Genomic DNA, 21,263 nt, shown 5'->3' with positions numbered 1-21,263 from the left:
TACAGTAAGTTCTTAACAGTCTTTCAATCTCATACCTGTCAACTTCCACCTTATTAAATCTCCCCTTATTAATGATTGCAAATCTTCCTTATCAAACTAAACTAAACCTTACAAACGCACCGTAACACCTATTTACTCTCAGCCTGACAAACCATGTAGAATACAATGGCAACATTAGCAATCTACAACGATGTTGTCGACTTCTACCAGTGACTGGGACGATCCGGACTAGAGCCGAAATGGGCAAGACGTGATCGGTCTTATTTTTGGACACGAATGAATTGTTATACAGCTTACACAGTTTGAGATAACCCAAAAAATTAAATACGGGGAAACCGATAAATTGACAGGTTTGCGATCTCTGTGACTCCATGCAACTGCCCCACCCCTTTAGCGCATTTAAGTCTTATCTTTGTACTGTATTTTTATACATTTCTTTTTTCAAAATTAGAATCAGGAGGATGTGTTTAATAGCTATTTAAAAATTATTTGAATGATTCTGTGAGGACAGGAGTGGACCAACTAGTTTGTTATTTATTTATTTTTGTATTGGGAAAATGTGTTCGTTACCCGAGCAATTCACGCTACGAGCACAATCCTGGAACAACTTAAACTCGTAAAAAGAGATACCATTGTACATTGTATCTTTTGATGGAAAACACAGATTGCCAGCACATTCCTGTTTGATTTTCAAACGGCTCCACTTTCTGTTTCGTTATTTGTAATATATTTTACCGCTTCAATAAAGCATAGTCACAAGATAATCAGTAATTAACCAAATACAATTGAAAATAAACCAGTGATTTATGGCCGGTTCTGCCTAGAAGTAATGACTTCAAAATAGTTAAGAACACAGTTCATGTTCTCAATTGGTACTTACAAGTTGTCAGCCACCCGGGCAGACATCGTCGTGTAAGTTGTACGCCCTACGTATATCGTTTATCTCCTCAGTGGCTTTGCTTTGCCATTGCATTTTTGCTTGCATTAGTTTGGTCTAGATCAGGGGATGGTGTCATAAGAGACGGCTCAGCTAAAAAGTCTCTGTAGTGCGAAGTGGAAGGAGAAGAGGACGACGAGGTGAGCGGAGAAGATGAGGTAAAATTTTGGACTATTTGATAAAGTTTCAGGAGCGAGCAGAGAGAGTGGGAAAGGTGAGATGGCACAACATTCATTTAGAGTGGGAAAGGTGAGATGGCACAACATTCATTTGGACAGGTAACTTAAAATTAGTTTTATCTGGTTATATCAGTATCAGAAATTATTTTCCCCCCATTTTATTAACACTCCACTTATTGAAACATAAATATTTTGTTTGTTTGTTGTACATGATTCAATTGTTTGTTTGTTTGTACATGATTCAGATTGAATCGTTTCTTGTACATGATTCAATTGTTTGTTTGTTTGTACATGATTCAAATTGAATCGTTTCTCCGGCGCCGTCACGAATGGCAGCCACTCCAGCAGCTCTCGTGTTATTTTCGATTGTTCTCAGTTATTTTCGATTGTTCTCAGCTTAGGGATGCTGCTGGAAAAGTGAATTTCCCTTCGGGGATGAATAAAGTATCTATCTATCTATCTATCTATCTAATACGCGTTCACGCGAGGGGGGATGATTTTGCAGGGGAGTCGAAATCGGGCACTACAGCAGCAGACGCATGCGCACAGTAGCATCAAACGCTCGCTTCGTTTGCAACGAAGAAAAAAACGATACCAAGATAAAGGATACCGCGGCGAACTCGTTTGACTTGATTGATTTGCCGTTTCGTGATAGTCGGTGTGTACAGGATGGTACCCATAATTGACAAAATTGCGTTTTTTTCCGCACAGGTTTTCTTGCACGTCGTACACGTCTTAAAATGCATAATGAACGTACTTTGTACAGCAAATACGTACAGGTTGACAGGTATGCCTCCAGGTCGTCTTTAATTGGAGAGGCGCACATTTTAATATTTACTTCGGCCGAGCGCGAAAAGAGCCGAGGATACCCGAACTCGATTTTTCACTCGCCCCCTCCCCGCTGTGGTGCAAGCAGCCATGTTACTGCGAGTTTGTTCCGGTATGAGGGCCGCCTGCTGCGCTTAGACCGGGCTCGTCTCTCCCTCCCCTTGTCGATCCTGGAAGCCGCAGTTCCTTCCATTATGGATCGGACAACTTGATCGGAACCTGCGGGCGACCGAGCTGCTGCTGGATCGTCATTTTCAGGGGCTGCTTGGTGGCTTGTTCGGGTCTCTACTGGTCGTACCGCAGTGCAGGTTCTGTACAGCGGATCCGTTTTTCCCGTGAACGTCTGAGACGCCAGGGGGGCACTGATTTTTGGAGGATTTTGGACTTTGTGTGGCACTTACCTCCTGTCGTGCTTCCTCCTCTTCCTCCTCCTCTTCCGCGGCTTGAGCGCTAGCGGCTAGCGAACTAGCCCAGTTAGCTCCGCCTTAAGGAAAGTCGGACTTGCTCGATGGGCTAAAAAATAACGACGCAGCCGAATAACTATCGTTCTTTCGGGCCATGTAAGCTCTATTTCCCGGTGGCGTTTTCGTCGTTTGGATTTTCCAACGTGGATAAAATTTCACTGAAGACGATTGTTTGCTGTGAGTTGGCAAGGTCGGGACGCGGACCTCACAGGGAATAACTTTGGCCTGGAAGTTTTTTTTTCTTTTTTTTTTAATCAACCTACATTTTCCCATTTTTAAAGGAGCTACTGGAAGAATCAAAACTGTAAAACAGGACCTGGAACTAAATGAGTTTTAAGGATACACATTGCAGCCGTTGGTGGTTTCGTTACACGGCGTCGTCCCGGTTTTAGCATGCTAGCTAGCTTGTGTGTTGTCTTTTGACTACAATTCCACTGGCCATCTTTTTCTCCTTTTATCACCGGTGACAAGAATCCTCAAACCCACATCTTAATTCTCTTTTTCAACAATGTGTCAACAAACATGGATCGTGCGGTTGAGTTAGCGAGCTAACTGCTAAGCGCCGATGTGAGCTCCAACTTGTTGATTGTTTGACGTGTTGCTAGCGGGCTAGCACCGGGGCTCTTTTTTCAATTTGTGCCCACGCCAAGTTTAAATGTCCAAAATAATCTAGTCCTTCATCCGGCTCACTGCTCCTTTGGGCCATTGTTTTTTTGCAACAACAGCAACGCTCTTCAAGACAAGCCAAAATGTCAACAAGGACCCCACTGGTGCAAGTCATTGAAAATTCCTCTGGTCAGGTAAGTTCATCATCATGTTCACACTGAAGCAAATGTAGCTCAGTAGAATGATCACATCTACAGAAGCATAGTTTAACTTATATCTTGGTAATGGTCTTTGGGAAAATGTAAAATAAGAATCATCCTCGTCCACTGTTTTCTGTAGAAATCTATCTCTCTACCTTGGTCATATCCCTCAAGAGGGGTGACCGACAGCAAGACAAACGCATACAATAACAGAGAATACAAAAAAGGGAAAAAATAGCAAAAACAAAACACAAACATTTTTGGACCATCGCCAACCCAAATGCCCACACAAAGTCTTTATTGTCACTGCTCTGATGCGTTTGTGCCAAACAAGTTAGGCGCCTCGGCACCCAAGTTGGTCGTGCTTTCGTCCCTCTAGACGAAACGGGACACAAGAAAGCAGCCATGTCACTCGGGTCAGGGTGACACAACACATTCTTTTGTTTAACAGCAGGGCCCGACAGCTTTCACTGGTTTACCCCTGCCGCATCATACAGGTGCCCTGCCCATCCCTTACAACGCGTCCAAACATCCCTTCTATCCTTTTACAACACTTCTCCACTCATTCCTATCACCAACAAGAGCTCTAGTTTCCACTAGATTTAGACATCTTTCTTGCAGTGCACTCATAACACTATCCATCCACGTCAATCGCAGCCTTCCTCTTGGGAGAAATCTAGCCATCGATAATAACACGGGGTCTCCAACGAGTTTGCCCTCCTTACAATACCTGAGTAGGACAGGTTCTGAAAATAGCTCAGGACCAGTTAGGGGTCATTATGATCATCTAGGAAATTTGATTTGTAACTCGCACAATGTTTTAGTGTTTAACTGAGCCTATTTTACTTGTACTCCTAATAATTGCAACCTGGCAATGATCTAGTATCAGTATTGTCACTTGCTGCTGCCCTTCAATGGTGAGCTCATCTCTGAAAGGTGGGATGACGCTTTACACCAAAAACAGGCTTCTCTTGCTGCTGGTTACCATGGAAACCAGTATCATATGTTTCATGTGGTGGAGAAAACCCTCACCCCCCAAAAAACGACCTGGAGAGGGAGGGGCGCTGCCAAGCTCCAACGACGCTGGGATATGTGAGCCGTGAACAACATACAAACAATAGTAATAACATGATAATTCCTTATTTTAAAAAAAAAGCATAACTGGTAGCTATTTGGGCCAATCAGTTTTTCTGCTTCAAAGAAGTTGGTGACCCCTGTTTTATTAATGACAATACAGTTTTTTCCCCAAGTCTGTCTACAAAACGACAATCCTTTCCATAGCTAAATGGTCAATGTGAGAATCAAGGGACAGCCTGCAATCGATGTGTTTGTTACAGTTTGAAAAAAATCTTAATCCCAATTAATGTTGAATAATGTGCTATATGTAGTCATTTGTTTTCAGTCTGCGTCCATCCTTTTGATAAAATGCTTTACTCCAGACATACTACGATGAAAGAACGTGTCACTATCTTGTTAAGGCCATGTATAGACGGATAAGCGTCAGCCTCTGAAAATACCCAGTCGGGATTCAAGAGCTCTTTTTTTGTGATGTAACTCAAACCCTAAAAGTGTGTCCATAAATGCGGATATTTTTAACTTCTGGTCAGAAGGTCCAGACTTATTTGTGTGAAGGCCACAGTTGTTGTCGTCGTCTTTTATTCTTCACACTTTTTCATTCCATTACTAGTTCACTACTACATTTCCCGATCAACATGGACGAATTCCTGTAATCATTGAAAAATAACCCACAATTCAACCCGTACCTAAATAATGGGTGCATTTCAAATGCAAATTCAACGTATACCAAAGTTCAATTTAAAGTTGCATTCTGTGTTTAATGAAACTGATTCTGACACTAAGATCTAGCCAAGTTTGATAAGACTGATATTTTCTTGTATCACATTTATAGACTTTTAAAAACTCCAACTGATAACACATACCTTAATCCTGTATGCATTTGTTACCATATTACATATAAAAATGGTCTTCAGTTGCAGTAAGATGTGACCCAACTGGAGTTGAATGGGAACTTTAACAGTGACATTCACAATTGAACATGTCTCTTGGTCACTTGGTTGTTAGACGTTTCTGTGGCAACTGTATTTAAGGAGAATTGAGGTTTGGATGGACTCGGTTTGATTCGAGGGTCACTAAGTTACAGTTAAAGCTCGGAAAAATGTACTCAATTATGAGGAAACTCCAGATACAAAATAGTAATAACCACGATACAAAGGAGGGGCACAATTCTACTGGTTCCAGAAGAGCAGTGTTGGAATAGAAAAATATTATCATTTGCAGGGCTGAGGCCGTCAACCAAAAAAAAACATTTCAATACCGATGTCACACCTTTTTTACTTTTGATACCTGTTCCAGATTGTACTTTTTTGAGACCAGTTTTAACATATCAATCCTTAATCTCTGCCCTTTCCAGTGCTAATCTTGAAATATATTGGCTGAAACTGGTATTGGAGTCAATATTTTTATGACTGGATGTTGTTAGCCTTCTTAGTAAGTTAACTTCCTCAAAAATTGTCCAAATACATGGAAACATTTGTTATTGCGCTGGAGAAGCAACACTTGGTTTCCATCATATATTTTATGTCAATGGCTATTTATCATTTGTATTTGTCACGGTCATTCTGCTGCTTACCGAACATTTTTTTTGACAAATCTCTTAAAGATACACTTATGATGTACCAAATAATTGTTTCGTTGAATAAGGACTAAAACACAAACATATACTTTGTGTTGTACAATTACATGTGGCCAGGCTGTTTTTCAGCAAATCCTGATTGGAAATAATTTCATTTAGGAAACGGTAACACTGATCATTTGAAATAATCCTCATGTTCTATTATTTCTCAATCACTAACTGCTTTTCCATAGGACATGGGTGATCCAGGGAATGCTTTAGTTCCACAACTTGTGCTTAAGGCGTTGTCATTTACTAGGTGATAAATTAGGCTGGATATACATAAGAATTTCTTTTGAGTAGTATTAAATGATGCCAATTTACTGTTAACATTATTTGGTGCTGTCATGTCTTTTGTCAAAGCAGTTGGAAGTTCAAGTTTAAGTGAGCTTTTAGCCGTTTCCTATTTATTGTTCGTGTGTGAGGAAATACAGTATTTCCTGTCTGACAATCTTACCCAGTGTCTCCTGAAAGCGACCAACGGAGCTCGAAATTCAGGTCTGCCCCTTACGTCATTTTTCATCTTAGTACTGAAGTTGCTGTCTGGTGTGTCAACCCGATTCAAACCTATTTGGAAACGTTTTTGACAAACTCGCACAGACTAACAGAAGAGGAAACATGATACACTCTCATATACACTGGTTAAGTTTTTTTCTTACCAGCACGCATTGTAAATTTGATTATATTTCCGAGGGAATGGCTTACAAATAACAAAAGGTAAAAATCTGAAATGTATTTAAATATATTTTTTTGCAGAAGCTGTACTTCATAGTTATTCATCAATTTTTCTTATTGTCAGTCATTGGCTGCTGGTTAATTCTCATCTCAATTTGTTTTCTATTGCGCCTCCTCTCATTCATGCCCCCTTTGAATGAGTCATCGCGCGAGCATGACAATCCGAAACGAACGGGTTGTCGTTCCGCCCAAGAAAGCGTAAATTCCGCCCTTCTCCTTCGCTTGCGCAGTTGCTAGGCAGAGTGAGAGACGAACAGAGCGAGCCAGGGTCCTAGCAACAGAGAAACCTGGTCACACAGACCCACGCTTGTCGCACATTCATATTTGTTTTCACCATTATGCACAGTAGCCTTCCTTCACAAATGATTACATATGCACTCGGTTTGTGTTCACTTGACTGGAATGACATTTCATTTCAATGAGCTGTGTCAGCAGCCCCATTACTCCTAGAAAGAACAGGTGTTGCACTGAAACACAGGGTCTGTGCTGCGCATTTGTGTTTTTGCGTGCGTGTAGGATCTTCATAAAGCGCACAGCATAAAACAAGCCATTCCAGTTGAGTGGAGTAGTAGGTGTGGCTGCACGCTGTTGACCTACCTTAAAGAATCATGGACTTTCTTCTCTGCTCTGATGCGTTTGTGCCTTGACTCTTGCCAAGGGGGAAAAAGTTGATGTCAGTTTTTGTTATCAACCTGCATTATTGGCCAGCTCAATAGTGAACAAGAGCTGGGATGTGGCCTCAACTATATAAATATGCTATATCCACAACATAAAGCACATATTAAATTACTTCCTCTTCCCCATGTCACGAATAAGATACAATAGAAATAACATCAAATTTTAAAAAAAATGTGTGCATTTAAAAGTATAAAAAATATATAAGGTTATAATAAAATATGTGCAAAGTATACCCGGAAACTAAAATTAGCACTTTTGCATTGATAAGGGAGAGAATTGGGATGGTGTAGGGCAGGTAGGGTTCAGAGTTCTGACAGCCCGATAAAAGAAGCTGTCCTTGAGCCTGCTGATTCTTGCTCTGAGAGACTGCAGTCCTTATCCTGGTTGCAGTTTTAAGAGGCTGTGAAATGGGTGGGTAGGGTCACCTGCAATCTTGGTGGCTTTGGGGGTGAGGCAGACGTTTTAGATGTCCACGAGGGGGGTAAGGGGGACACCAATGGTATTTTCCGCTGTTCTAATGATGTGCTGCATTCTTTCAGGTAGGACAAAAAAAATTAACTTAAATGGGAAATCACACAAGCCTCATGAGCTATTTTAGGAATGTATCAAAACAAAAAATACACGCATGTATTGATCATTTTTGCGTGACATCATGTGCATCCCGGATGTGAACAGTCGGCCATATTAGATTGGTCTACTAGATGTGGTTTGATGCTGTCACAGGTCTACACTGATTTTGTTGGATGTTCAAGTAAAAAGGAATGTGTAAGGCATTGGTATCTGTGACTTTACCGTTTTTCTTAAGGATTGTTACCTGGAGAGTTGAGGCCAGAGCGAGAACTTGACTTGCAATGCGCCCTTTGAGGATAGGGGGAGCGTGCAGTAAACCCTAGGTGCAAATATTGCGGCGTTTCTCGTAGAGATGCAACTTATTTTAATAAGCAATGAATCAGTTAACTTTTTTTTCCTGATTAATCAATAAATTGTGTTGTAAAAACAATTTTAATGTCTTCCACTTTATTTAAAGATCAAAGTTTTTGACAAATAGAAAACTGCTGCACAAGACAACAGACTGTTTGATAATATAAAACAATAAAAAAAATCAAAGCGTTTCTAAAATAGAATGACGATAAGAAAAGACATATAAATGTATCCTATACACCTGCAAATATGTAGGATATGTTGTTTTTATAAAAAGGGTCTCAAGGCGACCTCTGGCGGATCAAAGTGCCACTATAAGTTCATCGCCTGATTAATAGTACATCAAACAACAAAATGTGGTCTTGAGTCGCCCTCAACTGGATCAGAATGCTTCTACAAGCTTGTCCCCTCAAACCCACAACGAAATTCAATGCACTATTATTTGCATTGAATAAACTAACATGCTAAGTGGCATATAAACAGCGCGACATAACAAATCAATGATGACATTTGTCAACCCTTGTCCCCCAGCCGAAATTTACTTCAAAGAAAGTCCTGAGTGTCCCTGAAAGCCTGGCTGAAAAGAGTGCTCCCCTCATCCAGCGAGTGGATGGCAGAGATCGTCTCTAAATTAACGCAACACAACCCCGGGGGATGGCCCGGGCATGCTAAAATGCACTGCCGACGATAGTGCCCCATTTGCCGGCTGAAGCAAATCTCAGAGCTCGCCTTATTCGAACCCTAACCCCTAAACCACACATGCTTTATCCTAGCGCGTATGGGTCTTTTTTGTACATAAGTGAACATTTGTTGTTTTAACTTAGCCCAGAACGTTTAACAACAGCCAAACTAGAGTTTAGAACGCCATATTTCGAATGTCAAGCTCAACTTACACTCATCCAGTATAGCTGCCTTACTCTGATTTGTCCGGATGTAGATCACATGATATTATTAAAGCATCATTTTCCAAAGTTCAGATGATAAGTAATACATTACCAAAACGAAGGCAGGAACTGTGACATGCACTTTCTAACTCCCAGACCTAAGCCTACAGTCTATACAAAAGTGTTTGAGCTCACATTGCGACCAAAATTATTATTGTAAATATCAATTGAAAAAAAAACACACCATTCTTGGATTTTCATCTCGTTAATTTTTCATTACATAGAATCAGTTGTAGCTCAGTGCTACTCTATGTGTGCCATATGGATCCTCACTTCTTAGGGTAGTCAGTTCAAAATTCCATTGACACCAAACTGACGCCACCTGAAACACTAAGATGTTAGTTAACCAACGACCTATGTAAGTGTTTGCACAGTTGCTACTAGACATATAGCTCATCAGGTTTCTTTTTGGGAAGCTGTCCAACACCAGAGAATCACTAAATAAAGATATTAAATTGACTCCGGCTTCAAGTCAGACTAAAGAATTAAAGTATTTAGAGCTGTATCGCTCATCCCCGCACCTCTATTCGGTAAAAACTAAATTATTCACTTAAAGTGTCAGGATGAAATGAAATGATCTGCATTTATATAGCGCTTTTCAAGTCAATGACTTCCCAAAGCGCTTTACAATGTGCTCCACATTTCTCAATAGCGGCCTTGTATTGCAGCCATGTAAGACGCTAACCTGCTTATTGGGGGTATTAGGGGTTCAGTGTCTTACCCAAGGACACTTTGACATGTAACACGGACGAGCCGGGATTCGAACTGGGATCCCTTGATCCCAAGACGAGCGCTCTACCTCCGGAGCTACTGCCGCCCCAGAATGGATCATGTCCTCTTAATTTTGCTCATGACTTATTTTTCCTACTGAAATTAAATTTATGTTTTCAAAAAGTAAATCTGGAGAGACTGTGGAGGTAAACATGTCATTGACAGCCTGCAAATCTGTTCAGGTATCAGTCCGGTAACTTAATCGCTTGGCTCATGGGTCCTTGTGATATGTCACAGGTACACAGGCTTGCTTTTCATGCAGCTAGTCTCATTCTATCTTGATAAATGTAGCCCGGGATTTATAAGTCACACAGCGTACGTTTTATAATCTTAAGTTACGAATAACTTAAATAAAATAGAAACGCGTAGTAAGCAAACTTTGGCCACACAACCCTTCCATTTTAATGTGAAAAGGAGAGTCACCCTAAACTTTTTAAAAGTCAATAGAATGGGTCAAACACGTAAATGCATACTTGGGTACAATGTCAAGCTACCACAGATGACCAAAACGTATGTCCATACGCTTAGACTAATCAGCCATGTTTCATTATTGACGTCCATCTAATTTGGGATGCTTTAATTTTGTAAAATGTGAAAGTATCAAAGAAACCTAACCCAATAAAATATTTCCACCTAAAATTTGCCTTACTTGAATTGTATTACACTTAATATGCACTGAAATTTTTTTTTGTTCCAGAGAAGCTTTCCTCATATCGTTAAAGGAAAGACAACATGCACATTACTGACAATAATGCCATTCCCTCTTGAACTGGGCGTACCACAGTAAATTTCCTGCTTATCTCATGGAATCGAACCAAATTAAACCATTCCTCTTTGAAATAAACTTTCGTAAAATTGCCTGTTCCAGTTTGCGCCAAACGTACAGTTACTGCCCTTTACAGAACCGATTCATTTATTTTCACATTTCCTGCAATATTATTATTATTTGCTAATTATTATTTTGTATCAAAAATGATAACACTAGCATCAAAACAAGACTGCACTTTGCGTCTTTATTACCATATTTTCCGGACTATAAATCACTCCCGAGTATAGGTCGCACCAGCCAAAAATGCACGATTAAGAAAAAAAACATGTCTGACCTGGGGTGTAAAACGCATTTTGGAGGAAATTTATTTGATAAAAATCCAACACAAAAAATGTCCAGGTCATCTTGAAAGGCAATTCAAAATAAAAACTGAGAACAATAGGCTGAATATGTGTACGATACGGTAGTAAAATCCTTCTTGCAATGAAATGGTCTCTCACTCTTTTGGTCCCAAAATAAAAATAATTTGCTCCACCCTCACAAAAGATTGACAAAGGGTTTCTGTTCAGGTCTTTGATTGATGAAACTGCCAACAATGAAGCGCTCCTGTTCTGCTTCTCTTGCATTTACAGTTAGAGCATAGGAACGGAGGGAGATGGACACACACACACATTCTATTCGGAGCAGGGAAACACAATGAAGTAATCACGATTATCCTGCTTTCCCAGGGCACCAAAAGTGTTGTAACACAGCAAGGGAGCTTTGGCCTGTGTTCTGCGGTTGTTTTGCAACACTGAGCGAGCCTCTAATTTGTTCTGAGATGATAGCACAAATAACATCACTAGTTATTGTGGAAAGAGGCGGTCAGGGGAGTACCATATTTACGACTAAAAATGTGAGGGGTTGCATTTGATTTCTGCCGCTCTACGTGCATGCCCTATGCTTGTCAGTGCATGTGTGCCAGGTATACGTGGAGACTTGTCATCAGAGCTCTTCACCTGTCCACTCTGATCTGTCTCAGTCTGACAAAGGCAATCAACCTTTCCTGCATTTGAAGAGTTGTTAACAGCCCTACTAAATCTTTTTTTAGCACTGTAATGTTTTTGTTATGTTTTTATCATTGTCCCATGAAAAATATTTTTACTCTGTAGAAACACAATTTAGTAATCCCTCAGTTATCGCGGTTAAAGGGGACAAGAACCCAAGCAAAAAGTGGAAATCCGCGAAGTAGTGTCTCAATTTCATAAAAGATCCCAAGGGTCAAACTTATCTCAAGAGGACGTCTTTACCAACTGAAAGTACATGAATGTAACAAAATAACAAGAAATGAACAATAAATAGCGATCCACAGAGCACCCGCTGGTTATCACTATTTTTTTCCCGCTCTTCTGGCTTTCCTCAGAGTCCGATTTATTTATTTTTTCCCCAATGTAACAAGCTGCTAAAAGCTATACAAGCTATGTTTTGTAGCAGTATCGGGTAGACCCTTCTATCTACCGAGAGAGCTAAGTGTGGTCATTGTGATTGCTGTTTATGTTCCACCGGATGCTAACGTTAGCATAGCGCGAAATCCCCTGCTCTATGGTATCAATAAACAGCAGCTTGCACACCCCGACTTAGCTTTTAGTGTCGCCAGTGACTTTACTCAGGCATGCTTAAGGACTGTACTTCCCTAATTTATTCAATACGTGAACTGTGCAACCAGGGGGAATAAACACTGGACCGTGTGTACAGTAACATGCGTACAGAGCCCCCCCCCATCTACCTGGATCCGACTATCTCTGTCTGTCCCTCACCCCCTCATACACCCCTCTCCGGAGAAAAACAAAGCCTGCAACAAGGACAATACAAACATCTTCTTTGTTCTCTTCAATCCTCACTGTAGATTGTGAACCTGAAGTGCCACATCCAATTTCGTTGTCACAATATGTTTAACCCATTTTGTAACAATGACAATAAAGGTATATTCTATTTGATTCTAACCATCGCCGTGCTTAGCAGTTTGTTTTGGGAGGCGGACATATTGACCTGTGCGCCCACCCCGTGGTTTGACTAACAACATACACCATTCTATCACAGCCGAGCACTCAGGCATTCACGCCCACTCACAAATGCCACTCCCAAAGCCCACACACAAAGCCCTCCCGCTTCCGTAATAGCATTTGCGTATGCTGCTTTCTCAACACAATACATGATAGGTTGATATAAATGACAATAAAAACAACTCAATTCAAAATCAGTGCACCAGCATTAACAGAAGCGCAAAGTAGCGAGCGATAACGGTATTATGCATGATCCTTAAATAAACCGGACAAAAGACTTCTGTTTGCCGTATTTGCACCACATGGTGGCTACCTGTGTTCTAGCCAGACCAGGTTAGCGCAATATAAGTTGGAAATGCCATCCCTTTCAATTGTTGAACATTGAAAATTTTGCTAAAAATTTTACCAAAATATTTGATGAGCTATAATTTTTTCTCTGATTTCTTCTAACTTGTCAGGACTCCAAGTCGACATCTGGCCGCTCCAGTATGTCACGATGTCGGAATTCCATTGCAACGACCACGTCAGACGAGCAGCCACACATCGGCAACTACAGGTTGCTGAAAACTATTGGCAAAGGCAACTTTGCTAAGGTCAAACTGGCTCGCCACGTCCTCACCGGAAAGGAGGTGGGTGTCAGTGCTTCACACAAATCACACTGAAAGTTTAACCCAAAGTTGGAGCAAAGTGTGCTTGTTGATAACGAGGATGACTGTCGGATCCGGCACATTTTTTCAGACCATTTCTTATATTTTGCAAAATAATATTCAACTTATTTAAAAATGTAGCTCTTCGGTTAAATCTGTGAAAATGGATATGTCCTGTTTTTAAGATAATGGGGTGGGGCAATTCCTGTTACCTGGTCAATTTAATCAGACGTTTGGGTGATGTGTACCAGTGGACTGATTTAATATGTTTTGTAGACAAGAATGTAAAATAATTTGCAGTTTGTAACAGAATAGAGGATTAATGAATGGTAGTCAAAGGCAATAGGTGATTAAGACCATGGCTAAAAGCACATTTACTTGTAGAACGTACAGTTGCAGATGATTGTATTTTTACTTAAGAACTCTGAATACCCCCTTTTTGAAATTACTTTTTACAGAAAACAACATAACAAATTAGGCTATGTATCAGACTGGTTTATTTTTTTTGAGTTGAACAGTGAGGGGCTAACTCAACAAGGGCATCAGTCAGCACATTCTGCTTTTGCGTTGAGACTTTTTTTAAAAATTGAAATAAGTGTTAAATTTTTATCATATCAGGGGGATTTCAAAGCCTAAAATGGTTTGTTGGTTGAAGCTTAGAACAACTAATCTATGCGTGACAAGCAGAACATTTGACAGCTTTACACTGTAGTCGAAATGTGTTCTTTCTCGAAATAAAAGCTCTGTGGCTCTGCAAATGGAGAGCAACTTTCATTTATGAGCAATCAAATACAATTTCCCCCCCCCCCCCCCAAAACAATAAGCATCAGGTTAGCGTTTTACACAAAATAAACTTGTCTACGTCAATTAGGGCTGCAACGCTTAGTCGACACTGAAAAATGATACTAGAAGTAGTCGACCATAATTTCAATTGTCTCAGTCTCAAACGGTAACATACAGCAGCGTCGTCATCAAATACATTTACGTGTACCAAAACCTCTAAGGTTTGGGAGAAATTGCAATGTTTGCAAAGCAGACCGTGTATATCATGGCAGTACCTTGGTGATGCAAGAACATATAAGAGAATAGTCGGTCTGTAGAACGAAACTGAATGCATTATCCCAAACTTTGCCTGACTTACGTGTTTGAATTCAAACGCATACAGCCCGAAGAACAAATGTCAGTTGTTATTATGTTAAAAATGAAAACCGGCAGTTATTGAAACTGTTTAATTTCTAACTGTTGAAAATTGTTAAGTACTTTTCATAATCAGAATCACCTTTCTTATAACTCTTGCTACAACAAAATTAGCGTTTCATTCCAGTTGGCATACAATGTAAAAAAAAGCTGATAACTAGAATAAATTAAGGTATTCACCTCTAATATAAAGTATTACATCTAAAATTAAAAGTACAACACAACCAGGATATAGCGCTTTAAACCCGGGGTAATGCACCTAAAAACAGGTATTTTAGACAGGACCGGGAGATTTCACTTTAAAACTCACTGCCCGGAGATGGCTAGGATGGGCTCCAGCCCCCCCGCGACCCTGATAAGGATGGGCGGTGCAGCTAATGAGATGAACTGTTTCAAGACTGCGGCTCAGTGTGTTGATGGCTTTGGGGAAAAAGCTATCCTTTAGTCTGTTTGTTTGGACCTCGTGTGATCTGAATTGTCGGCCCGATGGTTGCAGATTTTGCAGTTGACCACTGAACATACTTTATTTACTGTTCTTCTGCTGTTCTTGGTTTGCAGGGTTACAAAATGTTAACTGTATTTTCACGACCATAGTGCGCCTATAAAACTCTTAGATTTTCTTCAAATTGTGCAGTGCGCCCTATATGTGTTGTAAGGCGGACATAATAGCGGAGACGGCTGCAGGGTGAACCGGCCGTTCAATGTAAGGCTGTAAGCGGTGTGGGAACAATGGATGACCGATGAAGACCACCGTTTTACTAAAGAGTGGAAGGCAGCGCAGGGCTGGTTTTGCCACAATTTGCGAACGGATTGTAGACGTTTAGGCTAACGTGTCTGCTGAGACTGTTGTTCGAGCTTTGGGAAGCCGCACGGCACGGAAAGTGACTGACAGTGAAGAACGTGAACCTGGCATGTTAGATTGAGATTAAGCGCAGCTGCTCTGTTCAGAGGATGGCTATTTATTGGTTTTGTTTTTAATGAGGATTACCGGTAAAAATAGATAGATGGATAGATAGATAACTTCATCCTTTTAAATATGAGTACCAAACTCAGTTTTTCACCAGGTATTTTTAAAACATTTGTTTTATCTGTGTTTTTAACTATGCCTGTGTCTATTTATGATTAAAAATGTTAATACTGTAATGCCCCTTTGTGTCGTCAAAGATGCAATCAGACGCTGATGAAGTCTGATCCGAAGATGAGGTCTGATCGCCAATTTGATAAACAAATGAAAAGCGATAAAAACACATTCCAAAGGAGCTACAGTTAGCCGCAGCTCACGCTCACTCATGCTACAAACAAGACTGAGAGCCAAATTTCCCCACCAGTCACCTTTCTCCTCCCTGATGTCACGTCTCAATTAAAGGGTCCATACGTGAACATAAAAGTTTCAGACAATATACGAAGTACATTACAGTACTTTGCAATCAATACTTAACCAAAACCACAACAAAACTCAGATTTACTCCTGCTGTATTTTTAAATACGCACACTTGAATGCTGGTCTGTGTTTTAAGGCGGCCGTGCCCAATAAACAGATGCGCTGTATGTATGTGTTGAAAATTAGAAATAGAACCAGTGAGACTGCGGCTTTTAACACGGTGCGCTCTATGGTCATTAAAATATGGTACTTGATTTTAATTTATTATTTTTTTTCCTGTCTTAAAAATGGACAGGGTTTTATTCATGGATTTATGTCTTTTAAATCAGCATTGTACTCAATTTGTTTAAGATAAGGCATTTTTATTGAATTTTTGTACAAATCCTCATGCTCAGTTAAAAGATTTTTCATCGTACCAAGTGTTCTTGTGCTTGTTATAATGTTTCACCTAATTAAATCAATTTCATATTTAATTAAGGAAAATGATAAGTTATTCGATTATTCAACTAATTGTTTCAGGAGTCGTTGCGTAGTTGACTATTAACCCCTCACATTCACAAAAGTCCAGTGAATCCAACCGTGTAAAATTTTTACTCCAAAACAAGATATTGCCGACAGATCAAAAAAAAATCCACCTAAAAGCGTTCCTGATTCGTTGACGATCATTGTTGTAATCCGCCTGTTTGACCCCCCCTTTAAAAATAAAGACTCCTCAGATGACTTCTGGTGTAGCCGTTAGCCTCTGACTTTTTCATTGACACCACTAGCCAAAAGTGATCGATTCAAATGTGGATTGACACATTCTTTAGCCAATGAAATCCCTATGTAATTTTACGCAATTTTACGATCTGTGTTGAAATCGGAGCCAAAAATAAACGTGCACATATGCAATCAGGGATCCATTTTTTCGCACAAGTATTAGGGGCAAGTGTGCACAAGTATAGATTGACTTCTAGAAAGAATAGTCAAACATTAACACCTCTTTCACAACGTCTAAGAATTGGCCAAAGAAAAATACACGAATGCATAGTTTTAAGGGCTGTGAATTGGTCTTCTCAAAATGGCCAACATGTGAAACGCCTAGACCTACCATTAGAAAAAATGTGTAAAATATAATGTTTAGTTCTTCAGATTTTGAGCACATTTGACAAGGTTCTAGGTAAGGCTTCAAGCTATTCTCTCACCTGTTTTCCAACTAAGATGCACATGCAAAAAAAAATACAGGCGAAAATAAAAACCTTCTATTTCTGGTTGTCCCAACTCTGTTTGCTAAATTTGAGTAGCACGTGAAGTGATTATTCCAGTTAGGGACAAATCCTCAGAGTATTACCTTTCTAAAGAGACCAAGACTGTCCACAATATCCAAGCAGTCTTGGATTAGGATTTTGGGCGAATCTTACAGGAACGGCAAGTGGTTAAAATAGTCATTTGGTGCAGCCCTAAAACCGCTTCACTGAGGGTTCATGGTGACCTTAAAAATCCCTTGCAGAACAGTAGCCCATAGCTGTTGTCTCCGAAAGAGATAGTCTCCGCCTGACCACGATATCACTTGTAATGGAACTCGTTCGTGTATAACTATAAGGGGAGATGTGGCCAAGCCAGGGCTCCTTCTATGGACCAGGTCAACACGTTGGTTATGAGGGATGTGGGCAGGCTTTGTAAATGTGTGACAGCTCCCAGCGTGACACCCTGATAACGCTACATGCGACTCCGCTCGACACACACAGTGTGGAAAAACATGGGAAAGTCTGGGGTGCCAAAGAGTCAAATGAGCACCACCAGATTAGAAAAAACACCCAATTGTGCTCAGTCTTTGTTTCTCCTGCAGATTTTACCCAACTCTCTCTTAGCACCTCCGTCCCTGTACGCTTTGTTTCCCTCTCATCATAGTTTTTATTGTTCGCTCTCTATTTTCAAAGCTTGCAGTTGACCCTTGCTCGTCTGTATCCCCCCCGCCATTATGCAACCGATGCCTGCTGCTATTGTGTCTCTGTCAAATGTGTGCGTCTCAATAAAGCGACACTTGCTAACATTCCCTGGCCCTCTTTGGTGAACTGCTATCTGTGATTGGTTGTAAGATACAATTCATGTTTTCTTTATTTTCCATTCTAGGTTGCTGTTAAAATCATTGATAAAACACAGCTCAACTCTTCCAGTTTGCAAAAGGTGGGTCCCTAAGCCAACAACCCCATTCCCCCAAAAGACAAAGACACATACATTTGTATTGTTTGAGGAAAGAAACGTCCCTTCTTGTAACTACTAAGCCTAACCTCCTTTTCCAAAACAGCCTAGCTTTGCAGTGAATTTTAATTACAGGAAATAAGCTGCAATTACTTTCTTTGAACTTGCTGGGTTGGGTCTGCCTATCCACTTTCACGCACACACTCAAGCGCGCTCTTGCCATCTGTGTTCGCATCACGGAAATAAGGAAAGTAGAAATGCAGAACTGTTGCCATGCCCGCTAAATAGCTTGCGCTACTCATGTGCCCCCTGTGTGAATCAACCACAAATAATATGTAAAATTTTGCATGTTTTTTTTTTCTCCCTCAAACAAAGCCATGTTACTTTTATGTTGTAGTCTTTGTCATCGCTGGGGAAATTATCTGTAGGGCTAACCAAATAAAAAAAAGCCTAATTGATAGCTATTTAGAAAGTATATTACAAATTACAAAGGCTTACTATTTTCAATTAAACTGTATCGAGAGTCGGACAATAAGGAATTCATTATGCTTTAAGATCAGTAAAGATCTGTATGTTGCACGATTGACCGAACTGTGTGTGTCTTGTTTGCTAGCTTTTCCGAGAAGTGAGGATCATGAAGATGTTAAACCACCCCAACATAGGTGAGTCAAAAAGACAGCCTCATTTAAACATGAATAAAAAGTTGCAAACTAAAGCCAGTCATTCACTGACTTTCTTTTTGGAATCTCCCCATGCATCAGTTAAGCTCTTTGAGGTGATTGAGACCGAAAAGACGTTGTACTTAGTGATGGAATACGCAAGCGGAGGTGAGTGTCTGATATTTGCAGCTTTTTGATAAAATAATTGAACCCCTATTGCGCGTACATCTTTTAGGAGAGGTCTTTGATTACCTGGTGGCTCATGGCAGGATGAAGGAGAAAGAAGCTCGTGCCAAATTCCGGCAGGTATATGGCTTTTAATTATAAGCTTTGAACTTTGGTTAAAAATGTATATTAATGATGTACCAGTGGTTCAAATACATTTGAAATTATTAATTTAAAAGTATAAGTCATACTGCATGTCTTAGGTTGTACATGTTTTACCGTAATGTCAAATTTACATTTTGTGGAGCTCTCGTTTTATAGACGGCACATTGAAGGCGGGAAGTTCTTTCTCTCCCAGTATAAAAGCCTTCAAAAAGATCAGTGTTGCCTATTAGTAGTTTTCTGGTTATTTTATTTTTTTTTATTCACAAAGCCCATCTTTCTGCCCTCTTGTCTCTCACTTCTCACTTCCCAGATTGTGTCAGCGGTGCAGTATTGCCATCAGAAGTGTATAGTCCACAGAGATCTCAAGGTGACACCATGCGAACCACACGATTATTATCAAATATTGGTAACAAGGCAACTCATGTAAATAATCACTGAATTATCATCTGTGTTTCTCTTGATAATCCCAAAAACTTTGTGAAGTGTCAACAAGACTCATTGCTGGAATGCCTTGTGGGCCTTGCTAATCCCACTGATCAATGGGTAGCTCTGCAACAAATGCCAAGGCTCTACCAGCAATGTGGCTTCTTGTCTTTTCAATGAGTCTGAATTTATCAGCAAGCCCTTTGGTAATAAATTATAGTGGCCCAAAAGGTTTTCATTCCATTCTCCCAAGCCTTGGTATCATACAACACTGAAGGGATGGAATATTTTGAGCAAGTACAGTGCACCTGTTGCCTAGTAACCAAAGCCTACTTTCTCAATAACCCCAAGCTTCAGAAAGTGTCAGCCTTGTGTCTTGAAATGCTCAACAGTATTACTCTTTATTTCACACACATTCAATCCCCGGGTTTACTTAGCCTCCATTTTACAATGTTTTCCTTGTTTTCTCTCCCCAGGCAGAAAACCTGCTCCTGGATGCAGATATGAACATAAAGATAGCAGACTTTGGCTTTAGTAACGAATTCACTCTGGGGAACAAGCTGGACACGTTTTGTGGCTCCCCACCATACGCTGCACCAGAGTTGTTCCAAGGCAAGAAGTATGATGGGCCCGAGGTGGACGTCTGGAGCCTGGGCGTCATCCTCTACACGCTTGTCAGCGGATCTCTACCTTTTGATGGACAAAATCTCAAGGTTAAAACAGGCACACTAGTACATCGTGCAGATCCATGTCTTATATAACTGGCTGTCTGTTAAGTGTGGGTGGTCAGAGCATTTATCTTTGTCTTTTTTCCTTCTGTGTGCATCGAAAGATTTTGAGCAAATATTTGTTTGACTTCTATTATGAAGAGAAGCACTCCTCTTGAGTTGTTTGCATGCATTGCTTTTCTTAATTCCACCTTCCAAGCTGTGCATTCAGGCAGCACCCACATGACACATCGTTGAAGCGCAGACACATTTCGGGTGGGCGACTCGATACCAAATGTGACGTTGATTATAACATTCTTGCCAAGTATCTAGCTTTAGCAACTTTGCCTTTTCACTGCTTCATACAGTGTCTTCCTTTGTTTATCATCAACATTAACTCTCCTTATTTAGACTGGAACTGATTTTAGAAGTGCACTGAATTCCACTATAATGTTAAATACAACGCTAAAAACCTTTTTACAACATAATAAAGGTTTGCTTGGCTAGAAACCACTAGAAACCGATTGTTGGTTCTTTTGTATGAAATTCGGAATATAAAGATAACCTGATTTTTTTTTTTTTCATGTCTAACTTCAGGAGTTGAGAGAGCGTGTTCTGCGTGGAAAATACAGGATTCCATTCTACATGTCCACTGACTGCGAAAACTTGCTGAAGAAATTTCTCATTCTCAACCCCTCCAAAAGAGGAAGCTTGGAGGTATCAGTGTCTTCAAACACAGCACCAATTTAGTTCATCGAAATATTTTGAACATACTTTTGAGCGGATTCCTCCATATCAGAACAATTTTTGCGATTTCCATCCTAGCAGCAGATAATGAGAGACCGATGGATGAATGTAGGACACGAGGATGAGGAACTTAAACCTTACATCGAACCCCAACCAGATTATAAGGATCCCAGGAGGACAGGTATATACATCCACGCTCCGCAAATATGACGGTGCTGATCCTAA

General features: G+C 40.3%; 1 protein-coding gene across 12 annotated transcripts in view; it reads left to right on the top strand.

The window, feature by feature from the left end:
* Nucleotides 1-2,027: 2,027 nt before the first annotated feature.
* The window catches only part of LOC148356542 (serine/threonine-protein kinase MARK2-like), a 35,144-nt gene continuing 15,908 nt past the window's right edge, over nt 2,028-21,263 (top strand). For 10 of the 12 annotated variants that reach the window (XM_088347947.1, XM_088347952.1, XM_088347949.1 and 7 more), the window contains exons 1-10: nt 2,028-3,208; nt 13,225-13,395; nt 18,104-18,157; nt 18,786-18,834; nt 18,934-18,999; nt 19,067-19,137; nt 19,472-19,528; nt 20,061-20,297; nt 20,889-21,008; nt 21,117-21,219. In XM_088347947.1, coding sequence (XP_088204073.1) covers nt 3,158-3,208; nt 13,225-13,395; nt 18,104-18,157; nt 18,786-18,834; nt 18,934-18,999; nt 19,067-19,137; nt 19,472-19,528; nt 20,061-20,297; nt 20,889-21,008; nt 21,117-21,219 — 979 coding nt within the window. In that variant the 5' untranslated portion in view covers nt 2,028-3,157. The remainder of the gene's footprint in view (nt 3,209-13,224; nt 13,396-18,103; nt 18,158-18,785; nt 18,835-18,933; nt 19,000-19,066; nt 19,138-19,471; nt 19,529-20,060; nt 20,298-20,888; nt 21,009-21,116; nt 21,220-21,263) is intronic. The other 2 variants (XM_088347953.1, XM_088347943.1) reach the window with 1 other exon arrangement.

Source organism: Urocampus carinirostris, chromosome 11 (genome assembly GCF_059441175.1).
Source record: "Urocampus carinirostris isolate Australia breed hairy pipefish chromosome 11, RoL_Ucar_1.0, whole genome shotgun sequence".
NCBI classification, from domain to species: domain Eukaryota; kingdom Metazoa; phylum Chordata; class Actinopteri; order Syngnathiformes; family Syngnathidae; genus Urocampus; species Urocampus carinirostris.
Note: the sequence above shows the minus strand (reverse complement) of the source record. Positions and strands in the feature narration are given on the sequence as shown.